At 34.5% G+C, this 22,507-nt stretch overlaps 1 protein-coding gene across 6 annotated transcripts in view; it reads right to left on the bottom strand.

The window, feature by feature from the left end:
* Positions 1 to 225: 225 nt before the first annotated feature.
* Positions 226 to 22,507, bottom strand: part of LOC138332131 (septin-2-like) — a 75,763-nt gene continuing 53,481 nt past the window's right edge. For 4 of the 6 annotated variants that reach the window (XM_069280103.1, XM_069280104.1, XM_069280106.1 and 1 more), the window contains 11 exons: positions 9,371 to 9,464; positions 8,080 to 8,166; positions 7,691 to 7,814; positions 7,291 to 7,425; positions 6,302 to 6,419; positions 5,852 to 5,953; positions 5,483 to 5,579; positions 3,726 to 3,777; positions 3,278 to 3,382; positions 2,901 to 2,979; positions 226 to 2,544 (listed from right to left, as the gene is read on the bottom strand). In XM_069280103.1, the coding sequence (XP_069136204.1) occupies positions 2,455 to 2,544; positions 2,901 to 2,979; positions 3,278 to 3,382; positions 3,726 to 3,777; positions 5,483 to 5,579; positions 5,852 to 5,953; positions 6,302 to 6,419; positions 7,291 to 7,425; positions 7,691 to 7,814; positions 8,080 to 8,166; positions 9,371 to 9,464 (1,083 nt within the window). In that variant the 3' untranslated portion in view covers positions 226 to 2,454. Of the gene's footprint in view, positions 2,545 to 2,900; positions 2,980 to 3,277; positions 3,383 to 3,725; positions 3,778 to 5,482; positions 5,580 to 5,851; positions 5,954 to 6,301; positions 6,420 to 7,290; positions 7,426 to 7,690; positions 7,815 to 8,079; positions 8,167 to 9,370; positions 9,465 to 10,156; positions 10,221 to 15,704; positions 16,847 to 22,507 lie in introns of those variants that run through there. The other 2 variants (XM_069280102.1, XM_069280107.1) reach the window with 2 other exon arrangements.

Genomic DNA, 22,507 nt, shown 5'->3' with positions numbered 1-22,507 from the left:
AGCGATTGAAGTTCATAGTCTATATGACTGCCAACTACACTTGGCATGGTTACATAGTGGGACTGCAGTGAAAATGTAAATATAACATTAAACATTTTGTAGAAAATGATGTGAATTGCGCTCACAAATTAAAATAATGACTTAACAATAGATACATGTACCTACCCATAAGGGAGCTAACTCTCTAATATGCATAGACGGTATAAGAAAACAAAAACACAAACATACTACATATACATTTTATTTATATTATATCCGGTTATCATCGGATAAAACAAAAGTAATGAATAAAACGCTCACTATAATGAATTGTACAAAGAACAAGAATACATGTAAATGTACATCACTAACAGTTTTATATTCCTTTTTTAGTTTTGTAATGGTAGTTCAAATATTATAAACACTGGTATCAAACCAACTTTGACAATAGAGATTTGATGACATCAGTCGATATTTATGATGCTGATCATGACAATATTCATAATGGCATAAGCCTTTCCTTGGAAAAGGTTTCTAATCTGAAAATAAGTATGTTGACATAAATATAAGATCCATGTTACAAAACCAGTGAATATTGATGTAAATTGTGAAGGAATTCTGAACATTAAACATAATTGACAACCTGAAGAAAATGCTTTGAAATTTTTTGAAAACTTTTTGAGTGAAAAACATTCTACATTCTGTATATAAATACAGTAAATGTGATTGATACCTTGGTCAACAATGTAAACACTCCTTTTAAGTAGCATGTGGATGAAAGCTTGTAATTTGTAATTGATCTGAAAATCAACAAGCTTAAATTACGACAGCAAAATCTTGATTACTTATACTTTTTCTGTTTCAAATTCAATCTAAAGATTTATTTATAGAGATCTATCATAAAAATGTATTTAAGAAATTATTCTTGGTGTCAAATCTAATTCAAATGTATATAAAGTGTTATCGTAGAACTGTCATAAAAATGTATTTTAGAAATTATTCTCGGTTTCTAATTTAATTTAAATTAACGTATACGTATATAGTGTAATCCTAATGTATGTGTTAAAGGAGCAGTCATAAAATTGTAATTTTTAAAGATGTAGAAAAAAGTGTGAAGTGGAATAAATTAATATATATATATAATGATAATACACATGTATATGTTTAAAAAGTAGCATAATACTGTACTAGGGATAACTGGAGGTCTACATCTCTTACATTACATGGACATCAGGTTTATAACCAAACCTTCCTGGCCAGCTTCCTGTTTTACTCATCAACATAAGAGACTGTGTATGGTCATCACCTTCAATATTTATATTACATGTTCTTTAAAAAAACAACATACAAATTTAATTGATAAAAAATGGAAATAAAGAAGGTTACACAAATCAGACTGTGCTTGTCCGTTTCAATGAAAAAAATCAATATTTACCATAATGTTCTTCCTAAAACCAAAAACAGGCGTGCATCCACCAATTTTACATATAGTTAATTTGAAACACTTTTTATAAATTCTTCGCTTTTTCGTGTAATATGCCATTTAATACCCTCCAGCAACCCTGTATTTGAATTTGTACAAGTCTACATGAAATGAGTTCTACTGCCATTTTACTTAACTGAATCAACCATTAATCTGGATGAATTTTACCATCATGTGGCTGACAACATCAAATCAAAATAAAAATATAGACATCAAATAGGTACATACATACAGCTCTAATTTCCTTCCAATGAAAATATTGCACAATGTTCACATGACCTCACATTCAACAGCCAATTAAATTCATTTCAATTGACCTTGACATTTCAGTAAGATATAACAGACAAAACCAGACCTGTATGTGATACTTAAGTACTAAATAAACTTTCCAGCACTGAATTTATTTTCAAAATTTCATTCATGTGTAACATAATATAGATGTTTGAGCTTAAATCAATCCTAACATTCTTAAAATATTTTCATTTAAAATCCTTCAATTACAATGTAACTGATCAAGTTATCCATCAAAGTAAGATAGGATCTTCAACAATAAGTTAGATTTGGATGTTCAAATCAACAGGACATCTAGAGTTCCTAGTAGTACCCTGTAAGCTATCAAACATCTATCCCTCAAGGGAGATAACTAATGCCATATAACCAAAGCTGAAATGACCTTCTCTGTAACTCACAAAGGAGTTTTTAACTTACTGAAATAAACTTGCGAGTCGATACTCCATTTCGGTACTTCACAAACGATGATTCAGTTTATTCAGTCATCAAAGTTTTTTCAGCAACACAGCTTATTTTAGGAAATGAATTTCACATTTAAATGTTCATACTTTATGTATCTTCCATGCTCTCATTGTCCTCATTTTATAAATAGTCCGAGATGAGGACGTCAGTAACAGTTATCCAATTCCCACTCAGCTATTCACGTTAACTGTCGTATGATCAATCATCCTTACGATATCAATGTTGATGTGAAAATCCAGCTAACCATTGGCTACTTTCCCGTTAGCTGGTGACTGATTATTTTGTAGTTGGGCCTGCATTTTGGCCAGCATAGCTTGCATCCGTTGTATCTGGTGGGGAAAAGATTTTTAATATAGCACTATCAATTCTAAATTAAATTTTGAAGTACTTCTGCTTTCCTTCGCAAATTAAACTAAAATATTTTGGGAAAAACATACAAGAAATTATATAAGGTTACCTCCCCTTTACTTTAAATAAATATGGACCACACCACTATTCCAATTATTATAAATACTTTTTTATCAAAACGCTACCATTGAAAAGAATTGTCAACTTTTAAAACTAAGGGGAGATAATCTAGTATTAGATTTCAGTGATTCATGAAATACTGTCTTACTCTGTACAGCTAAAAACAATGCCTCAACACTTAATAATGAATAATAATAAACAACTAAACACAACAAACCTCAGCTTCTTTTTGTTGGAGTAGCCTGTCAGTCTCAGAAACTGCATCCAAGTTTACAATGGAGTCTCGCTTCAATTTGCTGAAATATTATCAAACCACACTTCTTCTATAACAGTCTATCAATACAAAACATGCAATCAATCCATTTTTTTCCAATTAATATTAAAACTTAATTCAATTTTTATTTGAATTTAAAGACAATTAATTTAAAAATATCTGTCAATACCAGTTGGTGACTTTACCAGTCCTCTTTCTGTCAAAATGCTTTATCACTACAGGGCTATTACCGTCAAAATCTCGATTATATTTGTAGACAGTTTATCATTATATGGAAATTACCGCCACCTAAATTATACAAATTATATAGGTATCATTACCTTCTCTCCCTTTGTGAACTCTTCATCTCCTCAGCGAGGTGTTCGGCGCGATAATTCTCATAATGTAAATCAGCTGTGATATCCTTCAGGTCCTGCATGTGGGTGCTGTTATAGAAACAGTAAAGCTATTAAAATTTCAATCTATTTCTAGGAAACACTTTTTTTAAGCGATAACAGTCTGGGAACAAAGCAAATCCTAATACTAGATAATACTAAATCTATTTCTTTCTTTTTTGTGTTTTTTCTTTTTTCTTTTTGCATTTTTCTGTTTTGCTTTCAAATCCAATTTTGACTATCATCTAAACTCAAAGATACCAGATTTATACATTTAAAGGAAAGACTCCCTAACACAACAGGGTATTATACACCAAGACACAGCTATTAGATTACATGAACCATTGTTAGTAAACTACAGTCTAACAAATATTTACCTAAGATTGATACCTACCTGATCAACATCTGACGAAGTTTTCCAAAGTCACAATGTTTAGGGTTATCAACTGTAAGTATAAACAGAACACTGTTTATAACAAAACATAAACAAAAGTATACGTTATTGAGATCCCAGGACAAATCTGCCTATAGATACTAAAATAAACAAGAGCCCATACAATTTGAAATTGGATACATTAACATACTTTTTTAATTTGAAATAGTTTGACATATTTGAAATGAAATGGAGTCAGATAGTCTCCATTGTCTGTGACTGAAATTAAGATAAGATGGAATTTGTCTTTTTTCGATGACATCAATAATACCAGGTTCCACTGCATCATTATAGAATTCTTCAGCGTTTTTCTAACTATATATGATCAATATTAGGGACCGGTGACTATCGCCTGCAATTTTAACTACATGTATTGCAATATTATTGCTATCAGTGAAAAAAACTATCGTGATAATTTACTAGTTCAACTACGTCATGTTGTGAATACTGTAATTAAACCTCATTTCCATGCTTGATTAAATTTCATTTATTTCATGGATGATTGAATGTCGCAAAAATTAATCGCTGAGGAAATGTATCGGTAAATCACACTGCTGTATTTAAACAAAAGTGAAAATTTAAGTATTCAGGCTAGCAGATAGGTTGGTGTACAGAATATATAAACAATAAAATATCCATCTAATCTCATCATGACACACAGAACCCCTTCGCATATGTTCCTGTTTCCGTCTTTCTTGCCTCCTTCCCTATCCCCAGGAATACATCTGATCTCAGATTCTTGCCTCCTACCCTATCCCCAGGAATACATCTGATCTCAGATTCTTGCCTCCTACCCTATCCCCAGGAATACATCTGATCTCAGATTCTTGCCTCCTACCCTATCCCCAGGAATACATCTGATCTCAGATTCTTGCCTCCTACCCTATCCCCAGAAATACATCTGATCTCAGATTCTTGCCTCCTACCCTATCCCCAGAAATACATCTTATCTCAGATTCTTGCCTCCTACCCTATCCCCAGGAATACATCTTATCTCAGATTCTTGCCTCCTACCCTATCCCCAGGAATACATCTGATCTCAGATTCTTGCCTCCTTCCCTATCCCCAGAAATACATCTTATCTCAGATTCTTGCCTCCTTCCCTATCCCCAGAAATACATCTTATCTCAGATTCTTGCCTCCTACCCTATCCCCAGGAATACATCTTATCTCAGATTCTTGCCTCCTACCCTATCCCCAGGAATACATCTTATCTCAGATTCTTGCCTCCTTCCCTATCCCCAGGAATACATCTGATCTCAGATTCTTGCCTCCTACCCTATCCCCAGGAATACATCTGATCTCAGATTCTTGCCTCCTACCCTATCCCCAGGAATACATCTTATCTCAGATTCTTGCCTCCTACCCTATCCCCAGGAATACATCTTATCTCAGATTCTTGCCTCCTTCCCTATCCCCAGGAATACATCTGATCTCAGATTCTTGCCTCCTACCCTATCCCCAGGAATACATCTGATCTCAGATTCTTGCCTCCTACCCTATCCCCAGGAATACATTTGACCACTGATGATCCGACCCTGGATTAATTTTGCCTCCCTCCCTACCCCCAGGGATAAATCCTACACCCGATTTCCTCGCCTTCTACCCTAACCCCAGGAATACATCCTACACCCGATTTCCTTGCCTTCTACCCTAACCCCAGGGATACCTCTAATTCCAGATTGTCTTGCTCCTTTCTTTACACACATGACCATTACCTTCTACGATTCCCCAAGGGTACATCCGACCCCGGATTTTTTTGCCTCCTGCCTCCACTACTGTATTACTGCCTACTACAGCAAATGGAATGGCTGCCTATAAAAAAGTAGAAGAAAACATCAAAACTTGTCTAGGTTTAAACAGGTATAAACCTACAATGCTACAAAAATATTTTGACCTTTTGAGAACTAGATCTCATTCAGGTTTAAGACAGCTATTGTGAACTTTAGATCTTGTAGTTGACAAACCTTTGGGGATGGTAGGTTTAACTTATACATTTTATAAGGGAGATAACCTTCAATAAAAGTGTATCTTCAGAAAGGGAGGTAACCTCCCCGATACAGTCATAGTAAAGGGAGATAACTCACCTTTAAGGCTTTGTCCTGTTGTTTAAACTCTTCATCCTCGTCACTGTCACATTCAGGGAACTGGTAAATTTGTATGTGGTTCTCCTTGATTTCATCTAATATCTACAACACACCACACAAAGTTATAAATCTGTATTTTGTTCTCCTTGATTTCATCTAATATCTACAACACACCACACAAAGTTATAAATCTGTATTTTGTTCTCCTTGATTTCATCTAATATCTACAAACAATACACAAAGTTATAAATCTGTATTTTGTTCTCCTTGATACAGTACATACAATATTACAACAACTTAATGAAAAAATGTTTTGTTTAAATAATTCCTTTATTCATCAAATTTTCTCAAAAACTTCACTTCATTTGTTTCAAGTATGAAATTAATACGAATGATGTCAAAAATAATTATCTCCCTTGTATAAGCACACTTTTTAATGTTTGAACATACCTTGGCTTTTAACTTTTTGACCTCCTTTGGCGTGAGGATGTCAGACTTAGCTAGGAGAGGGACAATGTTCACTTTGGTATGGAGTCTCTTCATCACAGCTATGTCTACTGGTTTCAGACTAAAAATAGAAGAAGTCCTGGTATTGTTATCTGTGACCAATTTCAATTTCAACAAATTTTATTTCAAATAACGAAAAAGGATCAAACAACAGGCATTGCCTATATAAGTATCTGTGAACAATCAATAATAATTAAGTTGTTGATAATTTAAAGACAACCTGTATAATAGGGTCACCTATGTAAAAAGTTCATGTGTCGGTACAAAATACTTGTGTCTAGATTTATAAAGGTCATAATTAACACTTTAGAAAGGCCATCACATTCTATAAAGGTCATATAAAGGTCATCACACTCTATAAAGGTCATATAAAGGTCATCACACTCTATAAAGGTCATATAAAGTTCATCACACTCTATAAAGGTCATCATACTCTATATAGGTCATCACACGCTATAAAGGTCATATAAGGTCATTACACTGTATAAAGGTCATCACATTCTATAAAGGTCATATAAAGGTCATCACATTCTATAAAGGTCATATAAAGGTCATATAAAGGTCATATAAAGGTCATCACACTCTATAAAGGTCATATAAAGGTCATCACACTCTATAAAGGTTTATATAAAGGTCATCACACACTATAAAGGTCATCACACTCTATAAAGGTCATCACACTATAAAGGTCATCACACTCTATAAAGGTTTATATAAAGGTCATCACACTCTATAAAGGTCACATACTCTATAAAGATCAATTTAAAATGTCACCTGTCCATAATGACCATATATGTCCAGTTATAAAAAATATATAAATTATAAGATATAAAATACAGACAGCAGTGGACACGAGTGTCCAGTTACTTACCCGTGTCCAAATGGAAATATAAATTACAGACATCAGTGGACACGAGTGTCCAGTTACTTACCCGTGTCCATACGGAGATATAAAATATAGACAGCAGTGGACACGAGTGTCCTGGATATTTTTACGATTGAGTCCACTTTCAGCCTGGTAGTACTGATCAAACTGATTGTCAATATAATCTATGATGGGCGTCCAACTGGAAACAGATATATACAAATATACTTAATTACATATCCAATTAAAAAGAATTCAACTGGCACAACTTTTCACGTTATCTAGTTATATTCCAGTATTGTTCTTGGCATTTTTTTCATTAACATTTACCATCTACATGAGTAAAGGACTCCAGATGTGCACATAGGTTTATCACTTTTAAAATACTTTCTCTTAGATCAGCTGAATCCATATTAAACATTTTGTATGAACTTTAAATTGGAAATGTAAATTAGTTCAGAACTTACTTCTTTTCCCCGTTAACGGAGTCGTTGAAGCCTGGTGTGTCTACAATGGTGAGACGGAGTTTTACTCCACGTTCTTCTATCTCAAGTTGTTTCTTCTCAATCTGTACTGTCTTCTTAACAGTATCTATGATTGGTGTAAAGATATATGGTTTTATATGCGAGTTAATTAATCTAGACAATGAAACAATAACCACATCACTTAATAACACAAAACAAATATACTGATGAAATACCAAGGGAACAAATTACTTAAGGGAGATAACTGTATCTCAAATGTTGGAAATAGAAATTCTGTTGAAATAACTGTTGTGTGTTCCTAGAAAACATCCTATTTAACAGAATATGACAAAGACTAGAGATAATCCCCTGGTGTATGAGTAATGTCTTACCTTCTACGTTTGGTATCGTCCTATCCTTGTACAGGTCGGTCAGGAAGAGGCTGTTGATCAGGGTGGACTTCCCCAGCCCTGTCTCACCTGTAACGAGATACAAACAATACAGGTGATAAAGGACAGAATGATTGCTTTGGTTGTAATATAAATCACATTTATTTTACAAAAACAAATCACTTTCAATGGCCCAGATGAAAGTGTGCAAGGGGTCTTTCAGTGGAAGGAAAACTAAGTGCTTAAGAGAAAGCTGATGTGATTGGACAGGTGACCCTGACCTTTTTAACGTCCGTGCCGTGATTCGAACCCCTGCCAGCTAGTTGAAAGGCAAGTGATTGGACCACTACACCACCTGATCACCTCTAATTTGGTTTAATTTGTTGTATTTGGTTATTTTGTACTGATCGTTCCTGTTACATATGAACCAACATTTGTCTGTGACAGGGCGTGGCTAAAACTAGCTAGTAGAGGCTTTTTTAAATAAGAGTCCCAAAGGGCTTGTATTACTGGACACTTAAGCAAATATGCTAAACCTCCTTTCTAAGATGTATTACAAACACTTCCTCAGTTTTGAGAAGACATTAAAGTTAGGACTGGGTAGAAGATTATAAACCCGTCTACATGGACCTTTGGTATTTTTAACCAATTAACGACATCTATATCTTAATTTCTGATCAGTTGGGTTTTTTTTTATTTATAGAGTATTGAACCCTCTTCAGTCCTGCCCTTGTGACACCTGTGGGGATCAAGTTTGACCATTTGTACAATTTTGATTCCAAACCTTTTTGGAATGTCCAATTTTTAGTGATGTTGCTTTAATGGTTTCATAGAAGGAGTGGTTTGTATTTATTGATATAGCCAAGATGACCCTTTTTGACCCTACCCTTAGGTGAATGCTAGCTGTTATTGAATCTCAGGCTTGTGACCAGCACATAACACATGTAAACATCATATCATGTTTCTCAACAGACATCTTAAACTTAGAAATGAACTATACTCACTTCTATTACTTTAAAGTTTAATTATATATATCATTTTAGTCTCATACAAATCTCATTGCAGTCTAAGGTCGTGAACTCTGACATGGATAGAGGTCGAATTGGATCAAAGGAAGTTACATCCTCCATATACTGATAAGACTATCAGTTTTAGGTACCATTACATTTTACATTGATATATGTCAAAGTGAACAGCCATACAAATTGTGGAGTATTGTAATGGTAGCGGTTATAACAAGCTTTGTATACATACAAATGGACAGTGAGAGAGAGAGACATCTGATTATACCTACCGACCACCATAAGTCCGAACTCAAAACCGCGCTTGACTGCTTTTCTATGGACCTGGTCGGGCAGCGTGGCAAATCCGATAAACTCATCATCATCCTGAAAAATAGTAAAAAGTTGGTCAGTGGAAATTAGGTCAGAACTCTGATCTGTCTCAAATATGGTAATAGCCCGTCACTTGTCACCGAAAATGTTAATAACCACACATATCTAAGAAAAGTTGGTCAATCTTCAGTTGAAAAAATTGTTCTTCATGAGTTCAATATACTTCAGAACCTGGTGAGGGAGAAGTCTGCTTTGGTGTTGGCTATTTGCAAATCTTCTAAATACTTATTTCCTAATTCTTGTCTATTCCTTTCATTAGAAAATCGTAGAGACTTTGTAAGAGAAAAATTATTACAGGTTGCCTCTCATAATGTCAAGCTTTATTTTTCCTAATGAGAAAATCCAAAGACTCAACTTTCTTCCTTTATCCAGCCTGCAAAAATTACTTTTTCTTACAAATCTTACTAACAATATCAAAAAAAAATTTCCAGTGTGATTACTTGGGTACTTTAACAACCGGTGATAAAAGCAAGAAAATAATTTAAATTGTAAATACAAATGCACATATGTATGAAAGGAAGTTCATATAAAAATAATTTTCAACACTTCTAAAGCTCAAATCAAAATAATCTATAACCACCTATTTCTTAAAATCTAGACAGTTCTCCACCAAATAGACTTTAAAAATTGTAAAATGTTTTTTTCAAAAGTGAATATATAAATAAATAAGAAATCAAGGTCTTCACCTCATAAATAACTCCCATTTCCTCCATTATACAGACCTGTAATACTAATCTATACAGGAACACTGAACTACACTCAAAAAAACTTCCTGAGTAATGTTGTATATAGCACGAAAACCTGTCTACATGAGTGTGAAACAGGAAGATTTTAATACAAATAAATTCATTGTTCTGACTTTTTTGTGCCATTAATGAAATATTTTATTTGTTCTAAGATGTAAAGGTTTATAACCAGATAGTGCGGTACTGATTTTTCATATTTCATATGACAACTAAAACATTATATGGGGTTTACCTAGATGTGTTCACCTTGACAGTCATCAGCCCAATTCAAATCATAAAGAAAAGAAAATATTAAATAAGAAATTTTTCTTAACTTCTCTTTCTACAGAAAATCTTAAACCTTGTTTTATTCTTAGAAACTACTACACTGTATATCAGCTAGACTGTACTACTCATTTCATTCTTTCAGAATAATTTTGTCTTAAATCAATAAAACCATAAAATCATAGGTCCAGCCGAAAGGATTCGTGGTCATCCACTTTTTATGGTACCATTTACAGATGCCAGGATCATTTTGGCCTTATTGATTTCCATCAGCATCCTCTCTTGCCAAATTGGCACCAAACCATCAAACTGTCACTATAGAACCGTTGAGCCATTCACTATAGAATATCAGCTGTAGATATATTGGGCCCAAAAGACTTCTCGTATAGTTTATTCTAGGCTGATTTGCACAGTCAGTATTTATTTTTTTTGTGGGTCAATAAAAACCTAGTCATTCTCATATGTAACACTGACCAATACTAAGTATACAGTTCAGTAAGGAGTTGGTGGTGAGGCTCATATTTATGACCTGCAATTTTATAGATAACATCCCAATAACTGTAGAATATCCAGGGGAAAACCACAGACCACTGGTCAGTAACGTTGGATTTAAACTCTAAACACAGAGGTGGAGGACTGTAGTGGCACTAGTATATGTCAGAATACCTAACCATTTAGTGATGTGGCCCCTTATATCAATATACACACATAACAATGTACTTTACACATCATGCAATGTACATCATACAATGTACATCATACAGTGTACAAAGTAATTTACATAATGTAAATGTACTTAATACAATTACAATGCACTACATCATACAATGTACAGTACATCGTACAATGTACACTGTTCATCATACAATGTACATCATAAAATGTACAACACACAATTTAAATGTACATAATACGATGTACACCACAAAATATACAATGTACAAAGTATTTTACACAATGTAAATGTAGTAATGTACACAAAACAATGTAAATATATATGTAATACAATGTACACTTATACCTTACTCAAACTCTACATACACAAATTATAAACTCTAACAATACCACAAGTTACATATGTATATATATACCTGAAGCCATTATAGGTGTATTACTCACTCTAACGAGATAAAAAGCCTTTGCCAGTGATAACCATCTCCCCTTATAGATAAGTATCTACAACCCAACTTTTAGATTTCACTATTGTTAACACACTAATAAATATCCATTAACATAGAAATCATTAACAATTAAATTTTAACTTGACAAACGGTTAATGGCTACATTCTGATTTTTCTGTAACTAAAAATCTTTTAATCTAGTAAGATTTACATTATTGCTGTAACTAAATCCAAACGGACCCCTCAGAAATAATGGGCGAGTTCTCGTTAATATTACAGGTATGTTATTTACCCGACATTTCTGAAAATAGACAGATTATGAATGTTTAGTCTATATCTGTTTTTAAAGTTTTTAAGCTTTTTTACTTGAATTTTGACACCCCTCTAAAGTGGTTTTAGACTCTTCTATCAATGAATCTGGATAATGCTACTTCAAATTTAAGGGTGTAAAGAGTATCATTATTTACAAAAGAATTATCACTGTTATGAAGATGAAGGGGAATATTTACCTGTGTGATTCTCGTTTACTACACCTGTCCACCCAAGTACAGATGATAGGTAGTTCTGGTCTTTTGTAACAAAATATTCAGTAGGGCACCTTGAATATTCTCAATGACACCACACTAACAATCTACCTGCTAAGGTGGAAACTGGCCAACTTATATGTAAACTAGCTCAAATATGTAAACTAGCTCAAATCTATTTATAGGATTTTGTTCCTAGTTTGTTCACCTGGAAATATTTTAATAATTCTATGTATGTATTAAGAACTATGAAATAGTTTAATATACTACTCAAAATTTGCTATGGATCACTTTTATATTTCAGTATATCAAATTCATGTAATTGTACAATATTCATAAAAATGATTTAATGATGTCTTTAAGATGTCTAAACACAAGTTCCAACAGAAAAACTATGGATTTTTCACGAGTGCTCGATACATTACTTGTGAAACAGAGCTACCCCCCAAAATCACAAAAACGCGGCAATGGGAGCGAAAATGAAATTCGCATTAAAACAGTTTTCTCATGTAATTTTCATTTCAGCATATTGTGTGACGTCCCCTAGCTTCAACAACACTGCGACATCGCCGACGCTTGCTCGCAATTAAGTCCCGTTTCCGGTTTTGCTGGATGGATGCCCATTCCTCTTGCAGAGCCGTTCCAAGTTCTTGCGGTGACCTTGGCTGGTAAACGCGGGAAGAATTCCTGTAGCATGACCCACACGTGCTCTAACGGATTTGGATCCGGAGAATGAGCAAGCCAGTCCATACATTCTATAGTTTTCCTCTGAAGATAGGCGACAGAGACTCGAGCTCTATGTGGATGAGCGTTATCATCCATTAGAATGAATTCCGGACCGATAGCACCAGCATATGGTCTAATGTAGACATCGAGGACTTCATCGCAGTACCTCTGGGCTATCAAATTGTTGTTTGAGAAGACATGGGAGATCTGTTTTTCTTTGGATACTTATACCGCCCCAGACCATTACAGACCTGACGCCATGTCGGTCGTGTTCGGAGACGTTGGCTGTAGGAAATCGTTCATTTGGTAGTCTCCACATTCTAGCACGCCTGTCTGTGAAGTCGAGACAGAATCTGGACTTGTCTGTGAACAGAACAAGGCTCAAGTCTCTGATAGTCCATCTCGCATGATCGTGGGCCCATGTAAGTGTAGCCTGAGTATGCCTCCCAGTCAAGGGAATCCTCTCTGCAGGTCTACGGAACCTCAGTCTGTATGATTATGTACATATTGCGTAGATATTCGAGTTCCAGTGGCGTTTATGAAGTCATTTTGTAGTGACGTAGCGTTACTAAACCTCCGGCGACGAACTTCAGAGGGAAACTATCGAACGCATGGACTGGCCTGCTTGTTCCCCGGATCTAAATCCGATAGAGCACGTGTAGGACATGCTACAGTAATCCATTTCTTCCCGCGTTTACCATCAAAGGTCACTGCAAAAACATGGAACAGGCCCTGCAAGAGGAATGGGCATCTACCCAGCAAAACCGGAAACGGGACTTAATTGCGAGCATGCATCTTCGAAGTCTTAATGAAGCTAGGGGACGTCACACAATATAATGAAATGAAAATTACATGAGAAAACTGATTTAACGCGAATTTCATTTTCGCTCCCATTGCTGTGTTTTTGTGATTTTTGGGGGTAGCTCTGTTTCGCAAGTAATGTATCGAGCACCTGTGTTTCCATAGTTTTCCTTTTCCCATAGTTGGAACCTGTGTTTAGACATCTTAAAGACATCATTAAAGTATTTTAATGAACTTGTACAATTAAATGAATTTGATATACTACAAAATAAAAGTGATCCTTAGCAAATTTCGAGTAGTATAATATTTTAATAATTCTATGTATGTATTATGATTTATGAAGTAGTTTAATAATTATGTATATATGTATTAATATTCATAGATGAAGTCACAAATTAGTTCATGAATTCCAGGATTAGTGTAGTTTGATTTATTTTGCTTAGCTTCGTATCAATATCTAAGGTTATTATGGGTTGTCTCCCCTGGATATGCCTTGTGGAACTTCTGCCTGTTTATAGTGCTATCTCACCAAAGCATACTGCTGATGTCATCAAACATAACATCACCATCTCTCAGATCTTATTCTAATGATTAGTGATAAGACCTTTTAGGCTAACAATTAAAAAGCATCAGTAAATATGACCTTTATAGCTATAATGGTGTCTCGGCCACGGGACAGAACAAAGACCTTCCTCATAGGAGCAAACGCTCAACTCAATGTTAACAAAAATTGTTAAGGGAGACATTTGGAAGAAATTTAGTTAAAAAATAATATCTCTTATTCAGTCTCCTTAGTCAATCATTCACTGAGGGCATCAGGTACAAATTTAGCGACCTATCTCCCAGGCAGGGAATTCCAGGTGAAACAAAAATATAATATATCCACAACAAAAGTTAAAACAAACTAAAACACTCAACGTCATTATAGTTATGTCACATAACAAAGATGACAGCAGAATTGCCAAGTGTCATTGCTTAAACAGCTTCACCACTTAATGGCAAACCTAAAATGTTATAATTTTAGAAACATTTATTGAGCATATTGTTTCACTTAAATCAAACGAAAATGACTTAATTTAAAAAGCAATGATAAAGTTTATATATAGACAGGCAGTATTTGGTATCTTTAAAATTTCTGAAGACTCAAGTTTTCAAAAAATTAAAGCCCCATACTTATATATTCATACTCAATTAATTATAATGTGAGTAGCTCAAGATTTAAACTTGAGACATCATCTCAGACAAAAAAATGCAAAGTAATTTATGCAGGTAATTGATAGCACACGCAGTAACTGAAATATATGTATCAGAACACACAGATATGTAAATAAGTTACCAGTGCGCCTCAATTCTAAAGCTTTTAGACACTTCAGTTTCTTGATTATACTCAAATAACACATTAAAATGCACATACCAGGTATGTTAGCAAGATCCAGAAATCCTTGGAAATTTGGGGTATTTGTACTAGTAATGATTGCCAGTCTCGGTTATCAGGGGCCATATGTTTACAAGGGGCTGTATACGTATTTACCAAAAGGCTGGCTGGTCACCATTCTTTACAATATAAAAATCATAAAAATATTCTGAGTTAAAAACTAGGGGGAGATAATCCAGTGGTATGTATAAAAGTTAACGATTTGGGACTATAGTCATCTAATCAAGGTATCGAAACACATTAGCACTTATAGTCCTTCAGCTCTGGGTCAGGAGTTGGAAACCCTCAGTTACCAGATACAGGCAGTATGTCAATAGTGTTTCTACAGGAACTCTACTACTTAAGTGACCTTGGCAACCTATAATGTTTTCAAACTCAATTTTGTTTTATTGAGTTCAAGGCTCTGTCAACAAGTTTATTTTGAGGACACGTATGTCTCTTAGAGCTCAAAATATTCAACATTGTAAATAAAACTGATATGATTGCGATCTGAATAATTAAACTTCAATTATAAGAAAAGAACTTAAAAATGCCCTAAAAATATGATATAACTGAAAAATTCAATATAACTAAATCTACTTGACGATATAAACGAATGAATGAAATAGACAAGTTACCATGCGTATAAGCTTCTGGGATGTGCGTCGAGAAACTCTGGGTTTCCTACGAGGACTTGGTGTCGGCAAAGACAAGGCTTCAGCTAATGGGGTTCCTGATGAAAACGACAGCGATTTTGTTACATTTGGAGATTTTAATTCTGCTTTAGAATCTTTCTGTCTATAAGAGTTTGTCAAGTCAATGTCAACCAATGAATATTTGAGAGAGGAATTTTCTGAAAAGTTAGATTCCACCAATGGAAGCGAATTTCTACGCACCAGCTCACTGCCTTTATTAGGCGTCTTTATAAAAGACTTTGGGGTAGATGTCACAAACGTAGATGTATTTTTATGGGCTGGACTATTGAATGGAGATATCGGGGGAGATATTGTCAGATCAGACATTGTGTCGTCACTTCCTCTCATAAATGATGATGTTGATGACATGCTCAATGATAATCCTTCATCTTTTTCCTCCTTCTTTCCATCTTCATCCTTCATATACTCAACTCCTGATATGTCTAAACTGAGTGTCATTGGTTCCTGTAGCAAACTCTTTGATGTACCAAGTATTGATATACCACGTGATCTGTCCTTGTTGTGAAGAGCTAAAGATGAAGTGTGCTCTGTATAATCGGAAACTGACAGTGATTTCACTTCTTCCCCTTCACAACTGTTTTTCAATGAAAAGTCTGATGTTTGATCAGCTGTAGTTTTCACATCTGGTGTTTTTTCATCTGTCGTTTTTACGTTTGTAGTTTTCACACCTGTTGGTTTTACATTGGTAGATTTCACATTTGTTGTTCTTACATTTGTAGTTTTCACATCTGTTGGTTTTACATTGGTAGATTTCACATTTGTTGTTCTTACATTTGTAGTTTTCACATCTGTTGGTTTTACATTGGTAGATTTCACATTTGTTGTTCTTACATTTGTAGTTTTCACATCTGTAGATTTCACATCTGTCGGCTTTACATTTGTAGTTTTCACATCTGTTTGTTTTACATTCGTAGATTTCGACATTTGTTGTTCTTACATCTGTAGTTTTCACATCTGTCTGTTTTACATCTGCAGTTTTCAAGTCGGTCGGTTTCATATCTGCAGTTTTCAAACCTGTTGGTTTCACATCTGTAGTTTTCAAATCAACTGTTGGTTTTGCATCACTACTCGTCTTCACATTGGCTGTTTTCAAATCTGTCATTTTCAAATCATCTATCAATTTCACATCTGTTGTTTTTATTGTCATTCTCACATCATCTGTCATTTTTAACTCATCTTTTCTTTTGACATCAACTTTTGTTTTCACATTAAGTGAGTCACACACTATTGTTTCTTTCATTTTATCAGAATCATGTTCACGTTTTGTTGTAGTTTCTTTGACTTCCGTTTGTGAATCGGACGTCATTCTAGATTTTTTTCTCAATGATGACTTTAATGTCTTAATTTCCACTGGTTTTACAGGTGACGGGTTTTGTATTATTTCACGTTGTGTTTGAGAAATTGGTTCTGAGGTTTTGGCTCCTGGTTTTGAATCTTCAACATATATTTCAGGTAATTTTTGATTAGTTGTTTCTGATATTTCCATTTGGACATTGTCATGAGCTGATGAAACATTGGCTGCTGATTGGCTACCTTCCTCTGCTTTAACATCAATGTTAATAATCTGTTGCATTGACAAGGCTACACCATCCGAATCTTTCTGTAGAGAAATAGATTGTATCTGATGGGTTTTTATTTTGTCCTGTGTTTGAGGTATGTCTGGTTCATCAGTATCTGGTAGTGATGACCGCTGGTCTGATTCTGTCTGTCCTGTCGACAACACTAGAAAAGCAGAACTTGTAAATGTCTGTGTAGTACCGTCAGGTTCATCACATGTGACATCATCCTCACTCTGTCCTGTATTCACTTCCTGATCACCATGACTCTTACTTTCAGTTGGAATAACCTTGGACTCCATATCATCTTTGTTCTCATTAATGCTGCTAGTTGGTAAATCAGAGTTATGTCCCTTGTGATTGTCTTCAGGGATATTTGTAGTTTCTGATAAATCATTAACTGCTGACTCCTCTACTGGTTGTGGAGGTAAATCGTCTTTCTTATTTCTGCTTGAAGAAGAATCCTCAACATCATAACCACTAGTGCATGGTTCCTCAATTTTGGATAATTTATCAACATTTTTTAAGGGAGATAACCTTTTTATGTTCTGATTCTGATCAAAGGCATCCCTATTTAATGCTGTGGCTACATTTGAATTATTTGGTTCATTTTTTAGTGACAATGCTGCGACAGTTTGTGTCTCAATCTCTGATCTTTCCTCTGATATTTCTTGCTTATTGGCTCCAAATATGAGTCCTGACCTTGACCCAAGGTCATTCTGAAGGTCAATTGCTGATGACTTTTCATTCCAGATGTCTGTTGACAGCTGAGGGTTAGAGTTATTATGCTGAAGTGAAGGCTGTGACCTTGGCCTTTTTAACCATGACGATGACCTTGGATTAGAAAAATCAGATGATGTAGGTCCATTTAAAGTAGGTTTTCCTTCAGAATGTGATAAGCTGTTTGGTTGTTTTATAACTTTTGAACTGTCTGATTTATCTATTCCATAGCCTGAGTCACCATTTTTAGAATCTACCTGGAATCTTGAAAATGATGGAGAAGATCCTCTTGACCTTGAAGTAACTAGTGACCTTGATGCCAAAGATGAACCAAGAGATTTTGGTGCCGTTAGAAGTCGTGGCTTTGAAATGGAGGCTGATGTTGACAATGATGTAAATGAATTGTTTTTCGTCATGGATGTAAACTTCAAAGGAGGTGCAGTCTTACGGTTACTTGCTGCCTCAGGTTCAGCCATTTTGTTTGTTTTACAAATCCTTAGAATATTTCTTTTAAAATCTCACATTTTAAGCATTTTTATACCTCCAGCTTTGATTCCAAACCATTCCAAGTAATACACATCCATTTCACATTTCCACCGTGTTTTCTCCGTTAAGTTCTAAACAATCTTATCTTGTGAAACATTTTATCCAATTCAGTTAGGACTACATAATTAAATCAAATTCCTGTCATCAAAAACTAGAAGCAGTAAACTTAAACCTTCCTCAGTCTTGATCGTCTCATTGCCCTGAACATTACCTTCAAATCCTGGTATAGAGGCACATTTCAGAACAAATTAAGCTGTGACTCACTTGTATGTAATATATATCCTGCCGGTAAATGTCTTAATTTTCACTTTTTACCTCAATCACATATTGCCATATCAGAGTTACTCCTGAGCACAGAATTCAATCTTTCCTGTAATCCATCGAAACTTTGAAATCTACTTCAATTTCTTTTGGTTAGCGAAATTTACACTCAAATATACACACTCTATATTTCGTTAAGGTATCCTGTTACCGCGGTAACCAGTAATGTATTTCACATTTGAAATTCAATTTGTCCTCTTTTAACAATTTACATGTGTGAAATCATCAATACCTTGAATGTTTCATTCAGAATTTTTCAAAAACTTTTCACAACAAGTTCCCCAGCCAGCTTTCCTATGTCCATCACTGTCCAGTACCAATAAACACTAATTGTCTACTTTCACCTGTATTCCATATCTCGTTAGTCCTAAGCCCAGGTGAGAGGACGGATGATACAAGATTTAAACTAATGGGTCGCTTGGCTGCTTGAGAAATCACTGGACCATGTCACCTTTTAGTATATATATATATATATATATACACACTCTGTATGGCCGTAGGTTTAACAATGCCCTACATGGCTATTATATTGACACTCCCACCAAACACAATCATGTTCCTCAGGAATTGCCAAAAGACGCAGGTATCCAGACTAGAGCGTAATCCGATCCACTTCTTCTATAGAGAAGATGCTCATTTGAACAGTGACCGAAAAAACGTAAAATATTATCGTGTATGTTGGTGATATACACAGTAGGCCCTCTGTACTTCAGTACTTTCCCTGTGACCGTAATTTCAAGGTCTACCTGTTTTTTAACGTTTACTTGAATACATAAAAACACTTTCATTCCTATCTGATATATATGTTTTAGATTCAATCTATCAAAACCTTTAGCTAAATTTATTTTTTCAATAGAGTTATTTATAATTCTAGATTTTTTTTTCAGTCACGGTTGATACATCCTGTCAATCAGGGCCCTGAGGTATTTGAACCTATCAAACAAAACAAAATATTGACAGTTTTATCCAAGTGAAATTGTTTAGATGTTGTTTTCTCTTTAATTCATTTGTATGTATAAAGATCTATTTGTCTTTTAGAGATGACCGTTGGTGAATATTATCCAAACCAATTTCTTTGATGTTCTCTCTAAATAGATTTTTTTTTACAAACTTATTTTACAAAAAATATTTACAGTGTTTTCACTGCACATTTCCGACTTTTTTCTATGACATCTGCTGAATTTTGTCTATTCTTATCCTTGATTTTCTCTTTAAAATAATTATATATCCTTTTTTTCACTATAGGATCTCTGTGTTTGACAAATCCTGATTTTTCATTATGGGATTCCTGAATTCTTAAAAATCCTTATTTTTCACGAACGGGATCTCCTGAATTCTCTTTTTGGAAAATCCTTTTTCTACTATGGAATCTCCTGAATTCTGTGTTTGAAAATCCTTATTTTTCACTATTGGTAGCTCCTGAATCTCTCTTGAAAATCCTTATAAGTACTTAGAGGGAAATGATATGTTTGTAAAAGAGTTTCAAACCATTTCTCACAGTAAGGTCTTACATTTTATTTTTATGAAAATTTTCCGGTTTTTCTCAAAACAAAACATCAATTTTCCACAGAAAACATCAGTGACTTTTCTCACAGAATATCCCCAAACTCCTGACTTTTCTAGTTTCATTTTCCAAAGTGATCTCATAAAATCTTTTTTCACATGAATCTCTGACTCCTCACACAAGGACTTTCTCACACAAGTCTCCTGACTTTTCTCACAGGAATCTCTTTTCTCACACAAGTCTCCTGACTTTTCTCACAGGAATCTCTGACTTTCTCACACAGTCTCCTCTTTCTCACACAAGTCTCCTGACTTTCCTCACACAAGTCTCCTGACTTTTCTCACAGGAATCTTCTAATAGTTGATCTTCTGACTTTACATTATCACTGGTACAATTTAATGGCCAGATAATCTTACTGTAATTTCAGAGCTGAGTGAACATTAACATTCCCAATGACCAGATGACCCCTGGGGTGTCCTTAACAGGGTGAGTGGACAATACTGACCAGTGGTCCAAGAGATTAGATCATTACAGCATAACTGACCAACACTGACCAGTCTGATCATAATATGGACATATTTATAAGGTTCTGTCATGGCTGATGGTCAGATAAACCTAAATCACATTCCCAACATATTACTGGTGTGTTGACAACATCTGTCATGTTTGGTCAGCCTATCAAGAACAAATTTTAGACATCCTATTCCCAATTCAATTCAAATATTTTATTATTAAAGTGTCACATATAAAATCACAATACATTACACAGAGAAAAAAGTATTCTTATTAGACATATGATAAAGTAAAGCTACTCTAAATCAGGAATCCTTTTCAAATAATATTTGAAATAAAATTTGTTGAAATTGAAATCAGGAATGGACATATGTACAGCCATGTCTTCATGGGGATTTTTTACATTTTAACAGTCTATAATTGTCTATAAAGGCTTTATTTGGCAGTGAAGAAAACAACAACAAAACAGATCCTGCTATATACAGCTGAATTATAATCAAGGTCCATTACACTAACTCATGGTTCTGATGACAATGCAAATCAGAAAGTAGTTTCATTTATGAGTCATGACGATATAATATAACCACCCAGCCCAGGGGTGTAACAATACATCACGCTGGGATCACTGTAACATCATTATACCTATATTTTATCATCAAAATTTCAATTTGAAGTCACAATGTGCTAACTTCTGCATCAGAGTCTTTCAATTTAAGTTTAAATGAAGACATATTAAACACTTATTTGTGTGAATTTTTATGTTCAAAATTATAAAAATTACAATTATCTGGATAAAGTAGAAACCATTAACTTATAAAATGCAAGTGCATTTAAGATATTTGCTCTCCAAATGACAGCCTTCCCTTAGATTTTAGGTGATACAATTTTAATGAAAATTTACCCAATTACAACAATAAAAAAATTTATGGCAAAATTCATGATAATTGATATTTTGTATAATTTAACATGCAGTATGTCAGAATACAGCAAAAAATACTTTTAAGAAATCATTTTCGTTTTAGGCATAATCCATCATTATTTTTTATCTGAAAGCACAGGTAGAAAACCTACAGGTACATTACTACTAACACATCTACTTGGGATTTCTATCGTCAACCAAAATCAAACCCTGGGCTAGTCACCAACTAATGACCCATAACCATTAAAAAACACCCAAATTGAGAAATAAATTGCTGTGAAGTACGGCCATTTTATAGGAGGAAAAATCCCATTTACGTTCATGTGAGCAATATCCAATGTTTATTTTCTGTGGTTTACTGAAATAGTAGAAATCCTCACTGGGTACAAATCGTGCGGTAATTGACCATGAGCATTCCTTGACGGGCCTTAAGTATCACCTAACAACATGGCAGCTAATGGTGTGGTATATGTAAGTGTGTCATACCAATACATTGTAGTTTTGTTTTTATCTAACATCCCATTAACAGCTAGGATTATCTCAGTATGAGCCACGGTTTGGAGGAGGAGGAAATTCAGAGTATATACCTGTCTAAAACAAACCTCAACATATCCTGCATAACGATAATTAAGTAAATATTTCTGCC

Source organism: Argopecten irradians, chromosome 9 (assembly GCF_041381155.1).
Source record: "Argopecten irradians isolate NY chromosome 9, Ai_NY, whole genome shotgun sequence".
In the NCBI taxonomy this organism is placed as follows: domain Eukaryota; kingdom Metazoa; phylum Mollusca; class Bivalvia; order Pectinida; family Pectinidae; genus Argopecten; species Argopecten irradians.
Note: the sequence above shows the minus strand (reverse complement) of the source record. Positions and strands in the feature narration are given on the sequence as shown.